This window comes from Phalacrocorax carbo, chromosome 5 (assembly GCF_963921805.1).
Source record: "Phalacrocorax carbo chromosome 5, bPhaCar2.1, whole genome shotgun sequence".
Taxonomy (NCBI): Eukaryota; Metazoa; Chordata; class Aves; order Suliformes; family Phalacrocoracidae; genus Phalacrocorax; species Phalacrocorax carbo.
Window position 1 is genome coordinate 29,488,506 of NC_087517.1, and position 17,551 is coordinate 29,506,056.

Consider the following 17,551-nt stretch of genomic DNA (forward strand, 5'->3'; position numbering starts at 1 on the left):
ATCTATAAGTATCAGGATGATCAGGTGTCAGGATGATGGGACTAGACTCTTTTCATTAGTGCTCAACGACAGGACAAGGGGCAATGGGCACAAGTTGGAACACAGGAAGTTCCACGTCAATATGAGAAAAAACTTCTTTCCTGTGAGGGTGACAGAGCAGTGGCACAGGCTGCCCAGGGAAGGTGTGGAATCTCCTTCCCTGGAGACATTCAAAACTTCCCTGGATGTGTTCCTGTGCCCCCTGCTCTTGGTGTCCCTGCTCAAGCAGGGGGGTTGGACAAGATGATCTCCAGAGGTCCCTTCCAACACGTACCATTTTGTGATTCTGTGATTCTGTCTGTGTAATATCATCTTTCAGCTAAAGGATGATCAGTTACAGTTATCATCTAGGAACCAGCAACTTGGTTTCAGCCAGTCATATGTGGGTACTGATTTCAGTTATTGTTTTCTCATACATTCAGTAGAATATGTAAACTAATTCACCATTTATTAAAAAAGTAGATTGAATGTTTCAGTTGCCTTTTATTGTTGTATTACAAGAAGCAGTAAAATGAGGGCTCAAGAATTTCAGATACATAAAAAGAAACACTTTAAACAATTACATTTCTCATTGCCAAACTATATTTTTGTATTCAAAATCTGAGTAGGGCTAGATATGTCTACACATGCAACACACACCAAGAAATGCCTGTTAATAACTTGTAAAAGATGAGAGGGGTGTTTTGTTGTTTACTTGTTTGTTCGTTTTTGGTTTTTTTCCTACTCATGAGGAAAAATTCATATTTTCAGGCTTATAGTGGTGCTAAATGCAGAAATGGAAGAGATACTGGGGAGGTAGGGGAGAGAAATTTTCGTAATTGGTAAACTCCCTAGTACAGTGTCTTGTGCATTTCTCTGTAAAGCACCCAGTAATAGATGCTGGCTGTGAAAGCAAGGGGACTGGTTTCCCTGCTTAGCAAAGCTCCCCAAATCCTATATCTTTAGTTATGCGCTAGTATGTGGTTGCTGCAGCCTTACAATGAAAGAAAAATGGAACAAAAGCTGAACTGCAAAAATATTAAGTTCTTACTGAAAACCCTGGTGAGAATCACAGAATGACAGGTTGGAAGGGACCTCAGGGATCATCTAGTCCAACCTTTCCAGGAAGAGCGCAATCTAGACAAGATGGCCTAGCACCCTGTCCAGAAGACTCTTGAAGGTGTCCAACGTGGCCGAGTCAACCACTTCCCTGGGGAGATTATTCCAATGGTTGACTGCCCTCAGTGTGAAGAATTTACCTCTTATGTCCAATCGGAATCTCCCCAAGAGCAACTTGTGTCCGTTCCCCCTTGTCCTCTCCATGTGACTCCATGTAAAAAGGGAGTCTCCATCTTCTTTGTAACTACCCCTTACGGTACACGGTGATGAGATCCCCTCTGAGCCTCCTTTTCTGAAGGCTGAACAAACCCAGTACTCCCAGCCTATCCTCATATGGCAGGCTTCCCAGTCCTTTGATCATCTTGGTGGCCCTTCTCTGGACCCCTTCCAGCCTGTCCACATCCTTTTTGTACAGCAGGGACCAGAACTGTACACAGTACTCCAGGTGTGGCCTGACAAGCGCTGAGTAGAGCGGGATAGTGACTTCTTTCTCTCTGCTGGCGATGCCCTTTTTGATGCAACCCAGTGTCCTCTTGGCCTTCTTGGCTGCAGCAGCACACTGTTTGCTCATGTTGAGCTTTCTGTCCACCAGGACCCCCAGGTCCCTTTCCACAGAGCTGCTCTCCAGCCAGGTGGATCCCAGTCTGTGCTGCACTCCTGGATTATGTTTTCCCAGGTGCATGACCTTACACTTATCCTTGTTGGCCTTCATAAGGTTCTTGCTGGCCCACTCTTCCAGCCTATCCAGATCTTCCTGCAGAGCAGCTCTCCTTTCCAGAGTGTCTACTTCCCCACTCAACTTGGTGCCATCAGCAAACTTCATCAGGCTACACTTGATGCCGTTGTCCAGATCACTTATAAAGGTGTTGAATAACATTGGGCCCAATATCGATCCCTGGGGGACTACACTTGTGATGGATTGCCAATTGGAAAAGGAGCTATTTGCCACCACCCTTTGGGTGCGGCCTGTCAGCCAGTTCCCCACCCACTGCACAGACCACCTGTCTAGGCCATAACGCATTAATTTCTGCAGGAGGAGGCTGTGGGGGACCGCATCAAAGGCCTTGGAGAAGTCCAGGTAGACAGTGTCCACTGCCTGCCCCATGTCAACCAGGCAAGTCACTTTGTCATAGGAGGCCACCAGGTTTGTCAAGCACGATCTGCCCTTAGTGAAGCCATGTTGGCTTTTCCCAATCACGTGCTTCATCTGACTTGTGATGGCCCCAGGAGGATTCGTTCCATAACTTTCCCAGGGATTGAAGTAAGGCTGATGGGCCTATAGTTACCCGGATCCTCCCTCGAGCCCTTCTTGTAGATAGGGGTAACATTTGCCTTCCTCCAGTCCTCTGGGACATCCCCTGTTCTCCATGACTTCTCAAAGATTATGGAGAGTGGCCTCGCAATGATGTCAGCCAGCTCTCTCAACACCCTCAGGTGGATGGTGTCAGGCCCCATTGATTTGTGGGGGTCAAGCTCCTGTAGTAATTCATGTACTAACTCTTCCTTCACCGATGGTGAGTCGGTGTTTGGTTCAGTTGGCAATTTTGTTCCCAAAGTCTGGGACCCAACAGTGTTGGTAAAGATGGAGGTGAAGAAGGTGTTGAGGACCTCTGCCTTTTCAGCGTCACTGATGGTTGACTCTCCTTTTCCGTTTGACAGTGGGCCTATGTTTTCCTTCTTTTTCTCCTTATGGTTGACATACCTGAAGAAACCTTTCTTGTTATTTTTCACGTCTACAGCCAGTTTCAATTCGAGTTGGGCTTTTGCTTTTCTAACTGCATATCTGCATGCTCTGGCTATGCCCTTGTAGCTCTTGACGGACAATCCTCCACTTCTCCACCTCTGGTATGCCTCTCTTTTGGATTTGAGTAGACCCAGGAGGTCATGGTTGAGGCATGGGGGCGTCTTACTCCGCTTACTTCCCTTTCCTTTGTAGGGGATATATTGGCTTTGTTCTTCCAGTAGAAAGTTCTTGAAGAACTCCCAGCACTCACTAGCTCCTTTGTCTTCCACGGAAGCTTCCCAGCGAATCCCTCCCAGATGAGCCCTAAGTGAACTGAAGTTTGCTCTTCTAAAATCAAGAAACCTTGTCTCAGAGCTGACCTTCAGCACACCCAGCAGGATCCCGACCTCCACAATGTCCAAGAATGTCCAAGAACGTAAACTCCTTGACTGAGTGTTCCCCTACTTAATGAGGTTGTATTGCTATTTCTGTCATCAATAAGAAGAAATTCAGTTATTTTTCACCCGGTTTCAGATGCTTATTCACAGGTGGATTTTCATGGTAATAGTGAGAAACTTCCCATCTTGCCAGTGAAATTTCAGACTAAAATATTACAGTCTTAGAAAGAGGCAACTAAATGCTTAATACTAATCTTCAACTAATGGTTCTCAGTAGGTTTTTGAATAAATGGGGACACCTTTTGAATGGTAAGAACACAGGAAGATCACAGATAAAATTTACCTTTTTTTGCCAGTAAGGGCAATGCATCCTTTAAGGTAACACATTATTTGATGATGTTAGGCAATAAAGTGACTGTAAGCCAATTCTATTTCTTTTGGGGCTATTAGAAAAAAAATCAGTTTTCCAAGATAGTGGTGTTCTGAATTTACTTGGTAGCTGAAGAGTGTTCCATTTAGTTTCTCTTTTCTTCTTTTTAGTAGCAAACTGAAAATACTGTGTGAAAGTCACTGTAAGTGTTCTCCGTAAAATATCAAAAAACAGGAAGTTACTGCTAGTTATTACTAAAATTAATTCCTATGGGGGGCTTTCATGTTAGGACAAAATAGTAAAATAAAGACTATTTATACAGAAAGAAACATACTTTGCCAATAACTCTGAGTTTCCCATGCAATTGTTTAAGGCAAGTATTGGACACAGAACCTTTTCTTGGTGACCCTGTCTGAACTAGACAGTATGTGACCAGGTGCCTAAAAAGCGCATCACAGTTTGTGCAGGGCAAACAGCAGCAAGGCTGAACAGACAGCTTGCTTTCTGCTATATGTGACATTTAAGTGTGTCACTCCAAACCTTAGGCATTGGCTTAGATTTTCTTCAGAAAGGCCTTTATATGTTGAGAGTAGTCTTCCAGTCAGAGTAATTGGTTTAGCTTTATATAAGACAGGCTCTAACCAGCATTTAACCTGAGATTTTTTTTTTCCAGGTAATACAGCTTAGGGCACTGATTTAATGTAGTGCTGCTTGTGCAGGGGTGTGTATATAAACACCTTTGTGCTGGCTTTTCACACGGCTGCTTCAGGTAGCTGCAGGGGCCTGGAAGTCAGCATCGTCTGCAACATCATGGGGAGCAGCTGATCCCTGCAGCCTGCAGCTGTGCAGGGTGCTGGCCCTTCGCAGTGACTGCGCTGCCCGCTTCTGGACACGGACGGGGCTGTGGCCACTGCTTCCTTGCAGATGCTGTAGCTGCCTTTAAACTATCCCCCAGTGGATACCGCTCCTCGGGGGCTCCCCAGGCAGTGCACTGGGTGCCTGCGGCCCACAGAGGTGGGAGCCGTAGTCCCTGGCATGCCTTGGCCCGCCTCTGCCCAGGCAGGTGTCAGTTTAGGCCTGTGACCCAGCCTGGCTGAAAGATCCGCATTCCCTGCAGCTTGTCGCGCTCTGCCAGATTTACAGCTGTGCCCAACCTTCTGCGAAAGCAGCCCATTAAAGCTGTTTTCTGACTGAAAAACAAGAAAGCTTTTTCTCTCCTGATCAGAGTGGCTTTCGCTTTGCCACCTTTTACAGTGATTATGCTTCCCTTTTTTTCCTCCTCCTCAGCCTGAGATAGGCACCACAGTGCCTCTTTCTAATGCACAAATTTTTAGTGATTTTAAGCACCTTTATGTTCTTTTGCAATTCAGTGCTCAAACTCCATTTTAGCACTTGCTAATTTGGCAATAATGGTAGTCTCCAGAATGGTAATTAGTGAACAAAAGAATGTTGCGCTGTGTGACCGAGCAACCAGGCTTACACCCCCACACCACCTCCCTCACACCCCCCCACACCCCCACCCCCCACCCCCCCGCCTTATTTTCAGCCACATATCAGTATGCAGGTAATGGAAGTGTAAATTGCTTTATGTAGACGTTACTGATGGGTCTCTATTTGGTGCCAATTATTAGCTTTTTTTCCTTTTAAGAATTCACTGATCACACTGTTTTAGTTCAGAAATACCTGCGCTCTCGGATTGCTAAAATCACAGCACATAGTACTAACATATCTGTCTTTTCTGTGATCCTTGAATCTTTTCAGGCATGACAGTATATGGACACGTATCAAAGGTTTTCTGTTCTTATGTTCTCCTGTTGCTTGCATGAGTATCGCTTAAACGTTGAAAACAAAAGCATTTGTGTTCTCAAAGACAGAAGGCCTATTGCAACGCAAAGTCTCTTCCTCAGGGTCTGTATGTGACATTTGCTGTTCTGCCATATAAGAATTAAATAGATGCTGCAAATGCTTTTAAATTAACCTGTTCATTTCTTCCTTGCTTGGTATGCGGGTATTCGTTGAACTTTTTTCTTTACCTATTCTACTATCATTATACTAATACTAATTAACACTAACACTGCCTTAAAATAAAGCCTTTCTAAGGTCAAATAGTCAAGCATTCAAAGAGAGGAAATGTTCGGGAGACTTGGGAAGGTATTTGCTCTTTTTCGTGTGAAGTGCTTTCTTATGCCTATAAACAAGGAAAGAGGCAGCAACATCATTTGTGCTAAGCTGTACTTTGCTGTACTTTATTTCTTGAAAAACCTGCTGTGGATGTTGATATAGCACCAGTTTCAGCTTGAAGAAAAAGGCTGGACAAGACTGTGAGAGAACTAATAATACCTTCTCACAGGAGAAATGTGTTTCAAAAAAATATCAATCAGTCATACAACCTGACTCATTCTAAAAACCAAAACTCTTGTGTAGTAGCCATGTTTGGTTTTGTGAGTCTAAGGATAATGTTCTCCTTGCGACTGTTAGCATTGCTGTCAAAGGGGGAAGAAGCATCCCCATCCTTATCACTGGTGCAGGCTTTAAAGTGACAGAGAGCGAGCCAGCTATTGCCCATCACTGTTGTCAGGTCTGTAAATTATGTGCCGTTCCCTCCGAGTCTGAACGGGGATATCTACTGAACAAGGTTTAACTTGATGTTATTTTTAGAACAAATTACATTGATTGCATACTATTTCAAAGGCCCCAAGTAATAAAGTACACAATTAAATATATCTGACGAGTTTAATTTCTCTGTGTGGTTTTAGGTATAAAAACTTAACTATTTGTTTTCCAGACTCTTCTGGCAAAGATTTCGGTCCTACTCTGGGATTGAAGAAGTCCAGTTCTCTTGAGAGTCTTCAGACTGCTGTGGCTGAAGTTAGAAAGAATGAACTCCCTTTTCACAGACCCAGGCCTCACGTGGTCCGTGGTCGGGGGTGTAATGAGAGTTTCCGAGCTGCCATTGATAAGTCTTATGATGGACCTGAAGAAGGGGAAGAAGGTATGTTGCTAATGGCACTTATTGAGGGAGCCATCTTCACTTAGCACTGCTTGAAGACCAACTCAATGCACATAAGCTCGTGATTTAATCCAATAGAAGTTGATCACATTTTAAAAGCTGTTCATGTCTTCTACTGAACAGAGCTGTCTTTGCAGTACCCCAACCAACCTTGGCTGTCTTTCAGTGATCTCCGTCGGGGTGGGGGTGGATTGGAGGATTTAGAACTCAATCCTTAAATAATTATATTTTTGAACTTCAAGAAGCAGCTGCCTTTTTCAGATTACATTAAAAATTATCTTGCTTGTTTTACAGAGCTGTCTACCATTCCCCCTTCTCCAACGAGGAAATTTGTTTCCTGTGTACAGACAAAGCAGAGTGTATTGATAGCACCCTGCTGCTCATTCTGTCACCATGGGCTTATAGATCCCAGTCTGGAAATACGTCTTCTTTAGCATGAAGCATAAAACTGCTTGGATCCTGAGCCCCCCAAACAGAACCAACACAGCTCTTCTCCAACTAGACAGAGCAGTTTATGTATTTCTTGTTCAGCCATTAAAATAGAGAGATTCTGGGGAGTGAATGAAATTGTTTTGTTACGTAGGTTGGATTTGTCAGTTGCCAGAATCTCTTGTTGAAGTAAGCTCTCAGTGTTTGCATCCCAACATGTCAGTTTTCTCAAGCTGATGGAGGTTAACAAGCTAGATTTCAAACAGAAGAGTAAGAGTGTTCTACTATATCAGGATTTTTCTATCAGGAATAATAACTAGAAAACAAGTCACTAAAATAACTCAGTATTCAATTTACAGCAGAAATCTTGAGTTAACTGGATATGTTCAGTCTGGTTTTTAAATTATTCAGTTAAATGAGTAAGTGTTGTGAGTCATTTGAGCACTTTGTAGACACTCATGCTCTATTTCATGTGTTTGCATTTTGGTGGCCCCTAGCCATCCTCACTGCTTCTTTTTCATTCTCTGCAGATGGTTTCTCTGATAAGAGCTCTCACTCTGGTCAAGAAGCTCAGAACATGGAATCTGCCCCTCCAGGGAACCCTGAAATAGAAGATGCAGAAAACAAAGCAAAAAAAGACAAAAAAAATAGAGAGAAAGAGAAGAAAAAGGAAAAGGGCAAATCTAAAATCAAAGAGAAGAAAAGGAAGGAAGAAAATGAAGATCCAGAAAAGAAAAAGAAGAAAGGCTTTGGTGTCATGTTGAGGTACGGCATTTTAAAAAGCAGAACAGCTGCCTATTCTTTTTATAACGTAGGAAACAACTTATACTCTCATAAAGTAGAGGAAAAATTATTTCACTTGGACTCAAAATAATGTTTATGTTATTTAAAAAGAAATCAGTTTATACTTTTACACCAAACTTGTAGCTGAGGCAGAAGACATTTGGCAGAGAAAATGTCTTTTAGTGCCTTTGAAATTCATTCCCATATGTCAGGAAAGATTCAAGGTTTCAGGCTAAAAACAAGCGTGTGTCAGTGGGGGAGGCTTTGTGGGGAATATTTCTGAGTAATACATGACCCGCTCCCATGCTCAGACCTTTGCCTTTTCTTCCCTTTCTTATCTGCTTCCTTTACAAGCTTTGGGGAGAGGAGGATGGCTCTTGTAACTGTAAACAGGCTAGTAATATTTGCAGTTGCTGAAAACCACTAGCTATGATAAAATCTTCGCTTCACAGCTTCAACCATTGCCTGCAGTGGTCAAAAACTCACTGGACCTCTCTGCCCAGCATGCAGGTGTTTGGATTTCTCCTGTGGTTATTGGTTGATTTTGCATCTCTGGAATAATCAGAGATTAGGTAGTTCTTCAGGCCATTTCCTTGCTATTGCTGAAGTCTTTGGTGCTGTAGGCACTCTGGTTGCTATCACCCCTGCCTCTGGTACCTGTTTGCTCTATTGAGGATTAAAGTGTTTCCATTTGAGTAGATCTTTGCAATTAATATAGAGTATGTGAATGAAAAATAATGATCACCAGGAGGAATCTTGTGTGAACACTTAATGTTAGCTTTAGGAGGCTATTGTTTTTTCTTAGCATGCGGTATTGTAGACAAGCCAGATACATACAAAAGCCACAGTAACTGCTTAGGCAAAGGTGCATTCAACTAGTAATCTAAGAAATTCAGCTGTAAGATCATTCACTTATAATGATATTCATTAGGATGTTGATACATAAACTTACATTGCAGCATTCTGTTGATACATCCTCTGGAGTCAAATAACTTGTGTTATATTGACAAGGAAGGTTTTCTGCCGTGTATTGTCAACAGAAATCCTCAATGTTGTCCTATTTACTTTTGAACACTGTAGAGACGTTGTCAAAAATATACAGGCATACTTATGTGCCAAATTTGCATTATTTCAGCAGTTGTTAGTGTTCATAAGGTGAAGGTGCCGTGGGTATACCAGTCTGCATTCAAATGGAGCTCTTCAGGAATGCTGAGGAGGCACACGCTCGCACCTGTGCATTGCATGTGCATTTGTGTTCATATTCTTTAAAGAAATAGGGCTTAACATAGAACAGTAGTCAAAACACTGAATAATTAGGAGGGTGACTTCAACAACTCTCGTGTATATTAAGCTTTATGTCTATTTTCATTCTTCTTTTTCAGTCTTTGGTGTGAATAGGGCTGTTGGAAGAGGAGGGTAGTGACACAGAGGTCTGACAAAAGCATAAGTATTCTGTTTCATGTATCACTGGCAGATTTGAAGTTTGAAGTGCAAAGTCTTACGGGGGTGTGATGCCTGAGCCAGAAAGAACATGGGAAGACGTCAGAATCCAAAACAAGTGATTGTAGTTGACAAAAAATCTGATCATGATCAATATGCAAAGCTGGGAACAGTAGGTTACTAGTCGTAGTGATTCCCTTTTTCAGAATATATTTCATGTTTTGGTTATAGACAAGCTTTATACATCTGTTCTTTTCATAAGCTTGCTTTTTCTTTAGATGGATAGTCTTCCCAGCAGACAGTAATTGTTAATATTTTTTTATCTGTATGACAGCACAGAATGGGAATTTCTATCCCACACCATTTAAAATCTCTATAAAGCCACAAAGATGGAAGCAACAGGTTATAATGAACAGAGGATGAGTTGTGTGTAAGAGCTAACAGTTCAGCTGGGAGGTTTTTAGGGGTTCTGTGTCCTCATCACTGTTTTTTCCTAGAATTTATAAAATTGTTCTTGAAAAGAAATTCCCTCCTGAGAAGGTGAGAGTCCTAGGGAATCCCAGCCATGATAAAAGTGGAAGAAGGGTGATGACCTGTAAAGATTGAACAAGAGCAAACTGTGAGATTACAAAAGAATTGGGGACCATATGCCCTGCTCAAGATGAGCAAAACAAGGCTGGTATTTTTTCAGGGAGAAACTGCTGGGGATGACATGAAAAACAAAAACAATCACTCTGAAAGTTTTTAAAAGAAATAATAGGAAACTAATGGGGGAACTTAGAAGGCATCAAATGCTGACTAAATACTAGATTTGAGGCATTTTCCAAACTAGAGTTTTGCACTGACGTGAAGAGCAAGAAGTGAGTGTCAGGAGGGGTATGGAGGAGGAAGCTGCAGTAAGAAGGTTTGAATGATAAAGTATTTTAGCAGCACGGATGGAAGGAAACAGCCAGATTTTTTATGACATTGTGGAGATGAAACTGGCATATTTTATTGGTAGAACATCTGTGGAAGGATAGAGAGAAGCTGAAGATGATAAAGTTGTGAGCTTCTGCAGAAGGCAAGGTGACTACTAATTGTTGGTAGCTAAAGAGAAAGAAGTAGAGAGAAGTATTTAGAAACAGAAATGAGCTCAGATTTTGATGTGCAGAGTTTAATTAATTTAATTTAATTAATTAAGGAAGGGGAACCTGCCATAGGAGGCATTAGAAATGTAAAGGCCATAAGGGAGCAGAAAGATGGATGGAGAAAGGAAATCTGTGGTGTGCCTTTTGTAGATATGGTGGTAGTTGTACTATGATCCCCCATGTGAGAAGCCACAAGAACCACAGGCCCTGCTAGACTGACAGAAGAGAAAGGCCAAAGAGAAAAGAAGTTAAGAAAGCAAATGGCAGGAGCGGGAAGAGGACATATTTGCCTGGGATCGGGCAATGCCATGAGTTTTTTTTAAACTAGTTCGTTGACTGCAGCCATGTACTTAATTGATCCTACCAAGTGCTGGAACCAGCATGCTGATACATTCACACTGTTTGTAATTTGGGGGCTGCTTTGTTCAGAGCTATTTCGGCTGTGCCTGCATAGTTCTGCTGTGCTGCGTAGATGCATCCAAACAGGAAAACAGACTTGCTTGAACCCATGTCAAGATTGGGTTGAGGTAAGTAGGAGATGATCATCTGTGGTGAAAGCTCCAGGACCAGAGGACGGTGAAAATATTTCTGAGATCTTGCCAGCAAGCTCAGTGGTAATGAAGACACTTGCACTTTCTGGCAAATGACTAGGAATCAGGTGTAAAGGACAAAGGAAAGTAGAATTCGAGGCTGAAGCAGCTGCTGGAAGTGTCACACACTTGACTACAGTGGGATTTTGTGCTATACTTGCTGGGTCATAGATACAGCTATAACAAGTTTTACCTTGATAGTATGTCCATGTGAATTGGCTTGTTTCTGCCTTATAGTCAATAACAAAGTATTTCAAAATATTAAAACCAAACCCAGGTATTTATCTGTAGTACAAGAGTGTTGAGCTTTAGTCTTTTGCATCTGAAGATTTTGAACATATTGGAATTGCTACTGCATTGGTTTTTTACTTTTTTTTTTTTTTAATTTAACAACAGAAAATAGCAAAGCTGTTAGTTGCTAACAGATTTCACTTAGAGCCTCATCTGTTCCTCAGCTGCTATTTACTTGTAGTTCCTGGTCTTTTTTTATACATACAAAAAAAAAGAATGATTGCTTTCCTGCTAAGCTTTTCCTGGATTGAAGCTTTATTTAGGTGACTGTGATTCAGGGAGAGCATCAAGAAATCATGCTTTTATTTTTGTAATCATTGTTTAAAAAAAAATATCCTGTTGCTTACCCAGTATTAACTGGAACTCTTGGCTGCAGCATTTTAATGACTGTGGCACTTGGAGCAAAGTAGGTTAATAAACTGGAGATTTGAAATGCAGATGACACTGGTTATTACTGATTAGTAAAGTCTCTGTAATCCAAAGTACTATTTTACTGTGGTGCAGACTGCACAGTGTTTGTGTTTCCTTGTTTGGATTGGTTTGATGCATATATTGCCTGCCCGAGTACTAGATGTGCGTGTCTGCTGCCCAGAGAACAACAGAAGTTACCTCTGTTAACTGTTTGTATGTAACATCAGCTAAGCAAGCATTATATTTTACTTTTTGATGTTTTCTGGCACCTTGCACCATCATAGCTCACTAAATAACCTACCGCTAGACAACAGACGGCAAAGTAAATTGATATAATATATCATGAAAACTACTACATTAAATACTTTAATTATTGGAGCTGTGACTAAATGTGTACTGCAGTCTCAGGAAAAAGCCAGTGTCTAGCATCTATGCAGAAGCTCTTTCAGAACAGAAACAATACTCAGTTCTATGCAGATACATAACAGCGGCAAGACTACCCAAGACTACATTTAATTCTTGGTTCATACCCTTTCCTACATTGAACTGACTGATTCTTTCAGGGCATGGTGAGTCCTGAGGAGACTGCTAGATCTCAAATGAGCTTCTCTGTACTTCTTTTTGAAGGTGTTCTGTATTTTCATGTGCAATACTATGGTGAAGCAGCATATTTGGGCCTTTGAATAAAGGTATTATGTAGTGTCATTGGTTTAGAACTGTCAAAAGCCTTATGAGGTGTTTCTGTAGGCTGTTTGGAAGGGTTAATTAACTCCTTGGTGCAGGGTAGTCACTTAGTGTCAGGAATGCAGAGCTGATCTAACCAAGAGGTTAATAAAAAAAAATGTTCCTCAGTTTGCTAGGTGACAAACTCTGGATTTTAAAATTTTGATCTATAGTTATTTGATTTCCATGCTTTGAAATACTATCAAAATACTCTTTTCTAATAAAGGTAGGATTTGTGTTGGTTTCTAAATTAAGTTGGAGAAAGACGGAACCTTTAAATCACCAGGGAAATGTGACCTCTGCTGTGGAGTGCTGCTCTGTATCCTAATCCCATAGCAGTTGTTACAGTCCTGGCATATAATAAACTAACTCTATGGGGCTCTCACTACCTCTTCCAGATAGTGACTGTAAAACTTCTGGGCAGCCCTCTCAGCTTTATGGGTATGAAGGTAAGTTAGCTAATGGACTGCAGCCACACCAATGGCATTTTAATAGGTAGCTCCCCTAGGCAGAGACCAGTAGGCTGAAGTCATAATTTTTTTTTTTTGTGGTGTAAAAATCTAAGAGCAATATGTGATTGGTGACTCAGAGTAAAGAGTTTTGCTGAAATGGAGTGCAGTGGGAGAACACCCTCTCATTCAGTGTTTATTTCTAGGCTGAATTCAGGGGGAAAAAAAAAAAAACCAACAACAAAAATACGACTAGCCTTCTTCATATAAGGCGACTCTCGTCAACTTGTCTTCACTAGCTACTTCACTAGCAAATATTTTCAAAATCAGTATAGGTGAGAAAATGTCTCTCTTACAAATATTGCGCATCAACCACGACTTGCATATTTGTGCATGCATACATGTAACTGCAAGTGCAGGAAGCAGGAATATATATGTGTATGTTAGTTACATTTGCTTTTTCCTCTTCAGAAATAGTGCACTTTCCCACATAACAGTTCATCTTAAATTATTTACCTTCCATTTCACAATATGAGCCATGAATATTTTATTTTTTGTCCCCTTAATTTGAAAATTTTCCTTTGAGCTAAGTGCCTTAGTGATTTTAATTTTTCATTCTAGTTGAAAGACAGAAATGACCCTTTTTTCATTATTACTGTTATAGGCCTTGTGCTCAGAATGATACTTTTTACAACCAGCACTGTTGAGCCTGTAATGGTGTTGCACAGTAGATAGCATAATATACAGATATTGACTTCCATTAAGTATAGCGCCATGGTAGCTTATAGAGGGATTTTTTTTCTGCTCTGTGTTACCCTGAGAAGTTGAGTGTTGTAGAAGAAAAGTTAGCAATACAATGAAGAAAGAGAAAATAATAGAGATGTGATTTGCTGGAGAGAGGCAGCGTATATAACTTTTTCATGTATTTATATGTATGTACATATGATGCTGGAAATCAGTATGGATGTGGATAGATTATAAAAAAACAAGACTAGATCAAATTATAATTTAATGAGGCTAAAGTTTTTTTAGAAATTTTTCCTTAGTAGCAAAATGATCTGAGATGGATCATGCCCATGTATTTGATAGACAGCATCAGTTAATGAGACAGATGAGTTATTTAGAGGCCTTGATTTCCTTTTGCCTAATAAAATTCCCACTTTTCAAATAGGTAAATTGGTAAATAAGACTCTTGTTTTCTTTAAAGAACACAAGAGCATGACAGAGAGGAGATACCTAATTAATTTAACGTATCTTGAGTTTGCCAAGTATTTTTAACTAAAAAAAGACAAACACCTCAGTTTACGTGTATCACCACTTCTTTTCCTCCACCGTATTGATTTCTCCTTGGCTGCATTCATAGTCAGCCTAAAACAGAGAAAATAAGGGGGTTTTGTACTAAAATGATCATGTGGACTGCCTACTAAAGGCTTATTTGTTTAATTAAGCATCTGTTCTCTTCTTAATATGCATGCATAAATCTCATTAATGTTAGATGTATGCAAGTGCAGTGGAGAAGAATAGACCCCTTACTCTCATTGCTGAACTTGGATAACAAGATTTATATTTACTTAACAGATCAGAGCAGAAAGTTCCCTCTGACTATTTAAAAGGGCTGGAAATTACAAACTGTTTGCAAGGAGCATGCTTTTTGTGAAATAGTTGCATGTTCACTTCAAGCTGAAATATCATTATTCAAGCCATTACTAAGCAAAAAAAAAAAAAAAGAAAAAAAAAGCTTTGTGTTGCTTTGTGTGCAAGGATTAATTTTGTGCACTACATCCTCTGTGTGTCCACTTAAATGTATACTTGCCTATCTGATATTAACCTCAGTGCATACTATGCCTGCCCAAAAAAAAAAAAAGTAAACTCCTGTCCTGTTGGAGATATGACCAGGTCTTTGCTGGAGGTGGCATATTTCCTCTAAGTGTCTGTCTCCTCTCTCCCTAGAAATGCCTTCTGCAAAAAAAAGTCCTAGAAAGCAAAGTGTATTCTTGATGAATACTAAACACTGTGGCAGTGTGTTTATCCTTCATTCACAGTACTTGGCTGTTACATGTTCTAAAATGCATATCTTATCTGAGGACAAAACTTAATTCCAGATTTTCCATATAAGTTAAGGTATACATTGGGTATTTCTGCATGTAGTATGGATGCATTATGGTCAAAGATACTTGAGGGTTTAAAGTCATGCCCACAAGAATTTGAATTAAGGCTTCCTGAGCTGCATTTTGACCAATAAATATATATTTTGCTTAGGAATATGAGTTCTACCATGAGATACAAAAAAACAGCAGTTTTGCTGATTTTCTGTTTCAGTAGTTCTTGTAACATGAACTTGGTAAATGGGGGGGCTGGGGGGGGAGAGACAACAATTAACAGAGAAATTATACAGAATGGGGCTCCTGACAGATTCCTTAACTACAAAGTGCTGGCAGGTGCCAGTTTAATAGGTATTGCCATTAACAGCCATCTGTAGAGAAAATGAAATGTACTCATCTCACTAAATTATGATTTATGCCAGACAAAGCAGTCAGACCAAAGTAATATTTATATTATAATGCAGAGTCATTGATTAAATGCACATGGCATCTCAAATCCAGTTGACATTTTAAGTTGAAATGATTGCAGACATGTAGCCATTTATTTAACTATTACTTTAAAAAATGTGTCTCTACTTGTTATTAATAGAAGAAAGTCAGACCTGACCAATATTTCAATAGGCTGACCTTTTGTTTTGCTGACATATAAAAGGAACAGAGCTCCTTTTGGGGTAGTCACAATTTCAGAGCATATGAAGTATGCTGGCTTCAGAAAACACTGACCCCTTTGAACCACTCTGTCTCTCTCTTTCCTCTTCTTTTCCACACAGGATATCTGAAAGAAAGTGGACAACAGATGGTTTAGGAGATAGGAAAATAGTCTGAGAGGCGTTGTTTCTAGTGCCTGCTCTGCTACTGATTTCTTGGGTGACACTTGTTAACTCACTTAGCTGCTCTGAGCCATAGTTATCCTTATGCAAAGGTTATCCCCTGTGCTTATAAAAATATTAAAAATAAAAAGATAACAGCATTTCCATTTCATATGATCATTGTTCAGGTAAATATGTTAAAAAATAGATTTAAAAACTAGTCTGCCTACTCCTGTGAAAGTATAGCAGGCTAATAGTTTTAAGAAAATGAAATAGTAAGCTTTTTCTTGATCTAATTTTCCTCTAATTTATAGGATTCTTCCTTCTCTGAGGAATTCTTACTGTCTTTCCTTTTACTTTTTTCCAGTGATTCCGATTTTTCTCATTTGTTAATCTCATGTTGACCAGTCTCTTATTTCTGCATAGCATCTCTCCATTCTCTTTGTAACCTTGTCTCATTATTGCTTACCTTCCCATCCATTTTTAGCTAACTGTGATCTGTTCTCTCTCCGGAAAAAAAAAAAATACGAAGCAAGCCTAGCCCAGTTAGCTTGCAAGCTCAGCCTTCTGCTGTTGCACTGTTACTGAGAACTGTTTGACAGAATACTGGGCTGCTCACCCTCACCCCTCCTTGCTAGTGCGTGAGGTGCCAAGCTGGGGTTTCCTCATCCCCTCTGTGCTACCTCCTAGCTACAGATACTCTAACCTTCAGAAATTCAGTTTGGAATGTAATGCCTCAGAATGATAGTTGACCTTCTATCTTTTACTCTGATTTTATGCCTTCTTGCCAGAAAAAGATTTGTCATTTCAAATTTAACATGGGTGAACTAATTTTTTCTCTGCAAATAATTCCTCTTTATGTCCTTACTCTCTCATCAGGGAAATGAGCAGCATCTTCCCCCTTTCATAAAAGCTGTTACATGGGATGTCATCTTTCATTGAACCTTAAACCCACTCAGTGGGGCAGTGTCTAAAATTTGCCCTCCTCTTACACAACACATTGGAGACTTGACCACACAAAAGAAGCTTCTTCCCTTTCTGCTTGTACTCCAGTTGCTTCCAGATTATGTCGGTCTCTGTTGTGGATCACACTGCTGGATCGTTGTTCTGACTACTCTTGCCCGTCCCTGTCAGCGCAGCACCAACTTTGTCTCCTTCCCAGTGTGGTCTGCGTTAACAGACCACTGTGGTAATGTAATGCTTTTAGCAGCCATGAACGCCAGCCTGCCTCAGCAGCACGCTTTCTACAGCAACAAGTTGCAGCATGTTTGGGCAGAAAGTATTTTATAAAGCCCTTCAACTTCCCTAAGATGTGCTTCTGCTGTAAAACATCTATGCCATGTATGAACATTGGCAGAGCTAAATGAGTGATGAAGTAAGGCTTTGTATCCTTTCCACCTCAGCTCCTGCTTTCTCCCTCTCTCCACCAGTAGTAAGAAAGAAAAACCCTTTACAGCTTACTGCTCTGCACCATATTTGGCTGTGTCACATTCACCTCCACTTCTCGTTGTTTGCTTGGAATCTGTTAGGATGTGAATGCAAGGTGCAGGATTGATCCTCACCCAACAGTTCCTGCTTGTTTCAGCTCCAGTGTTAACTCTACCTTCTTAGCACTTCCAGCACTCCATCCTCTGATGATGCTTGTTAGTCACGAGGTCTCATCTCTCTACCCCACCCTGCACCCTGGACTCTGTCTTGTACTAGCTGTCACCCAGCTTGTGCAGAGCCTTGACGAGTAAGCCTAGCAGACTTTGCTTGT

At 40.7% G+C, this 17,551-nt stretch overlaps 1 protein-coding gene across 4 annotated transcripts in view; it reads left to right on the forward strand.

Annotated features, from left to right (window-relative positions):
* The window catches only part of PARD3B (par-3 family cell polarity regulator beta), a 436,340-nt gene that overhangs the window by 284,460 nt on the left and 134,329 nt on the right, over positions 1-17,551 (forward strand). For all 4 annotated transcript variants that reach the window (XM_064451807.1, XM_064451805.1, XM_064451804.1 and 1 more), the window contains exons 17-18: positions 6,414-6,620; positions 7,598-7,832. In XM_064451807.1, coding sequence (XP_064307877.1) covers positions 6,414-6,620; positions 7,598-7,832 — 442 coding nt within the window. The remainder of the gene's footprint in view (positions 1-6,413; positions 6,621-7,597; positions 7,833-17,551) is intronic.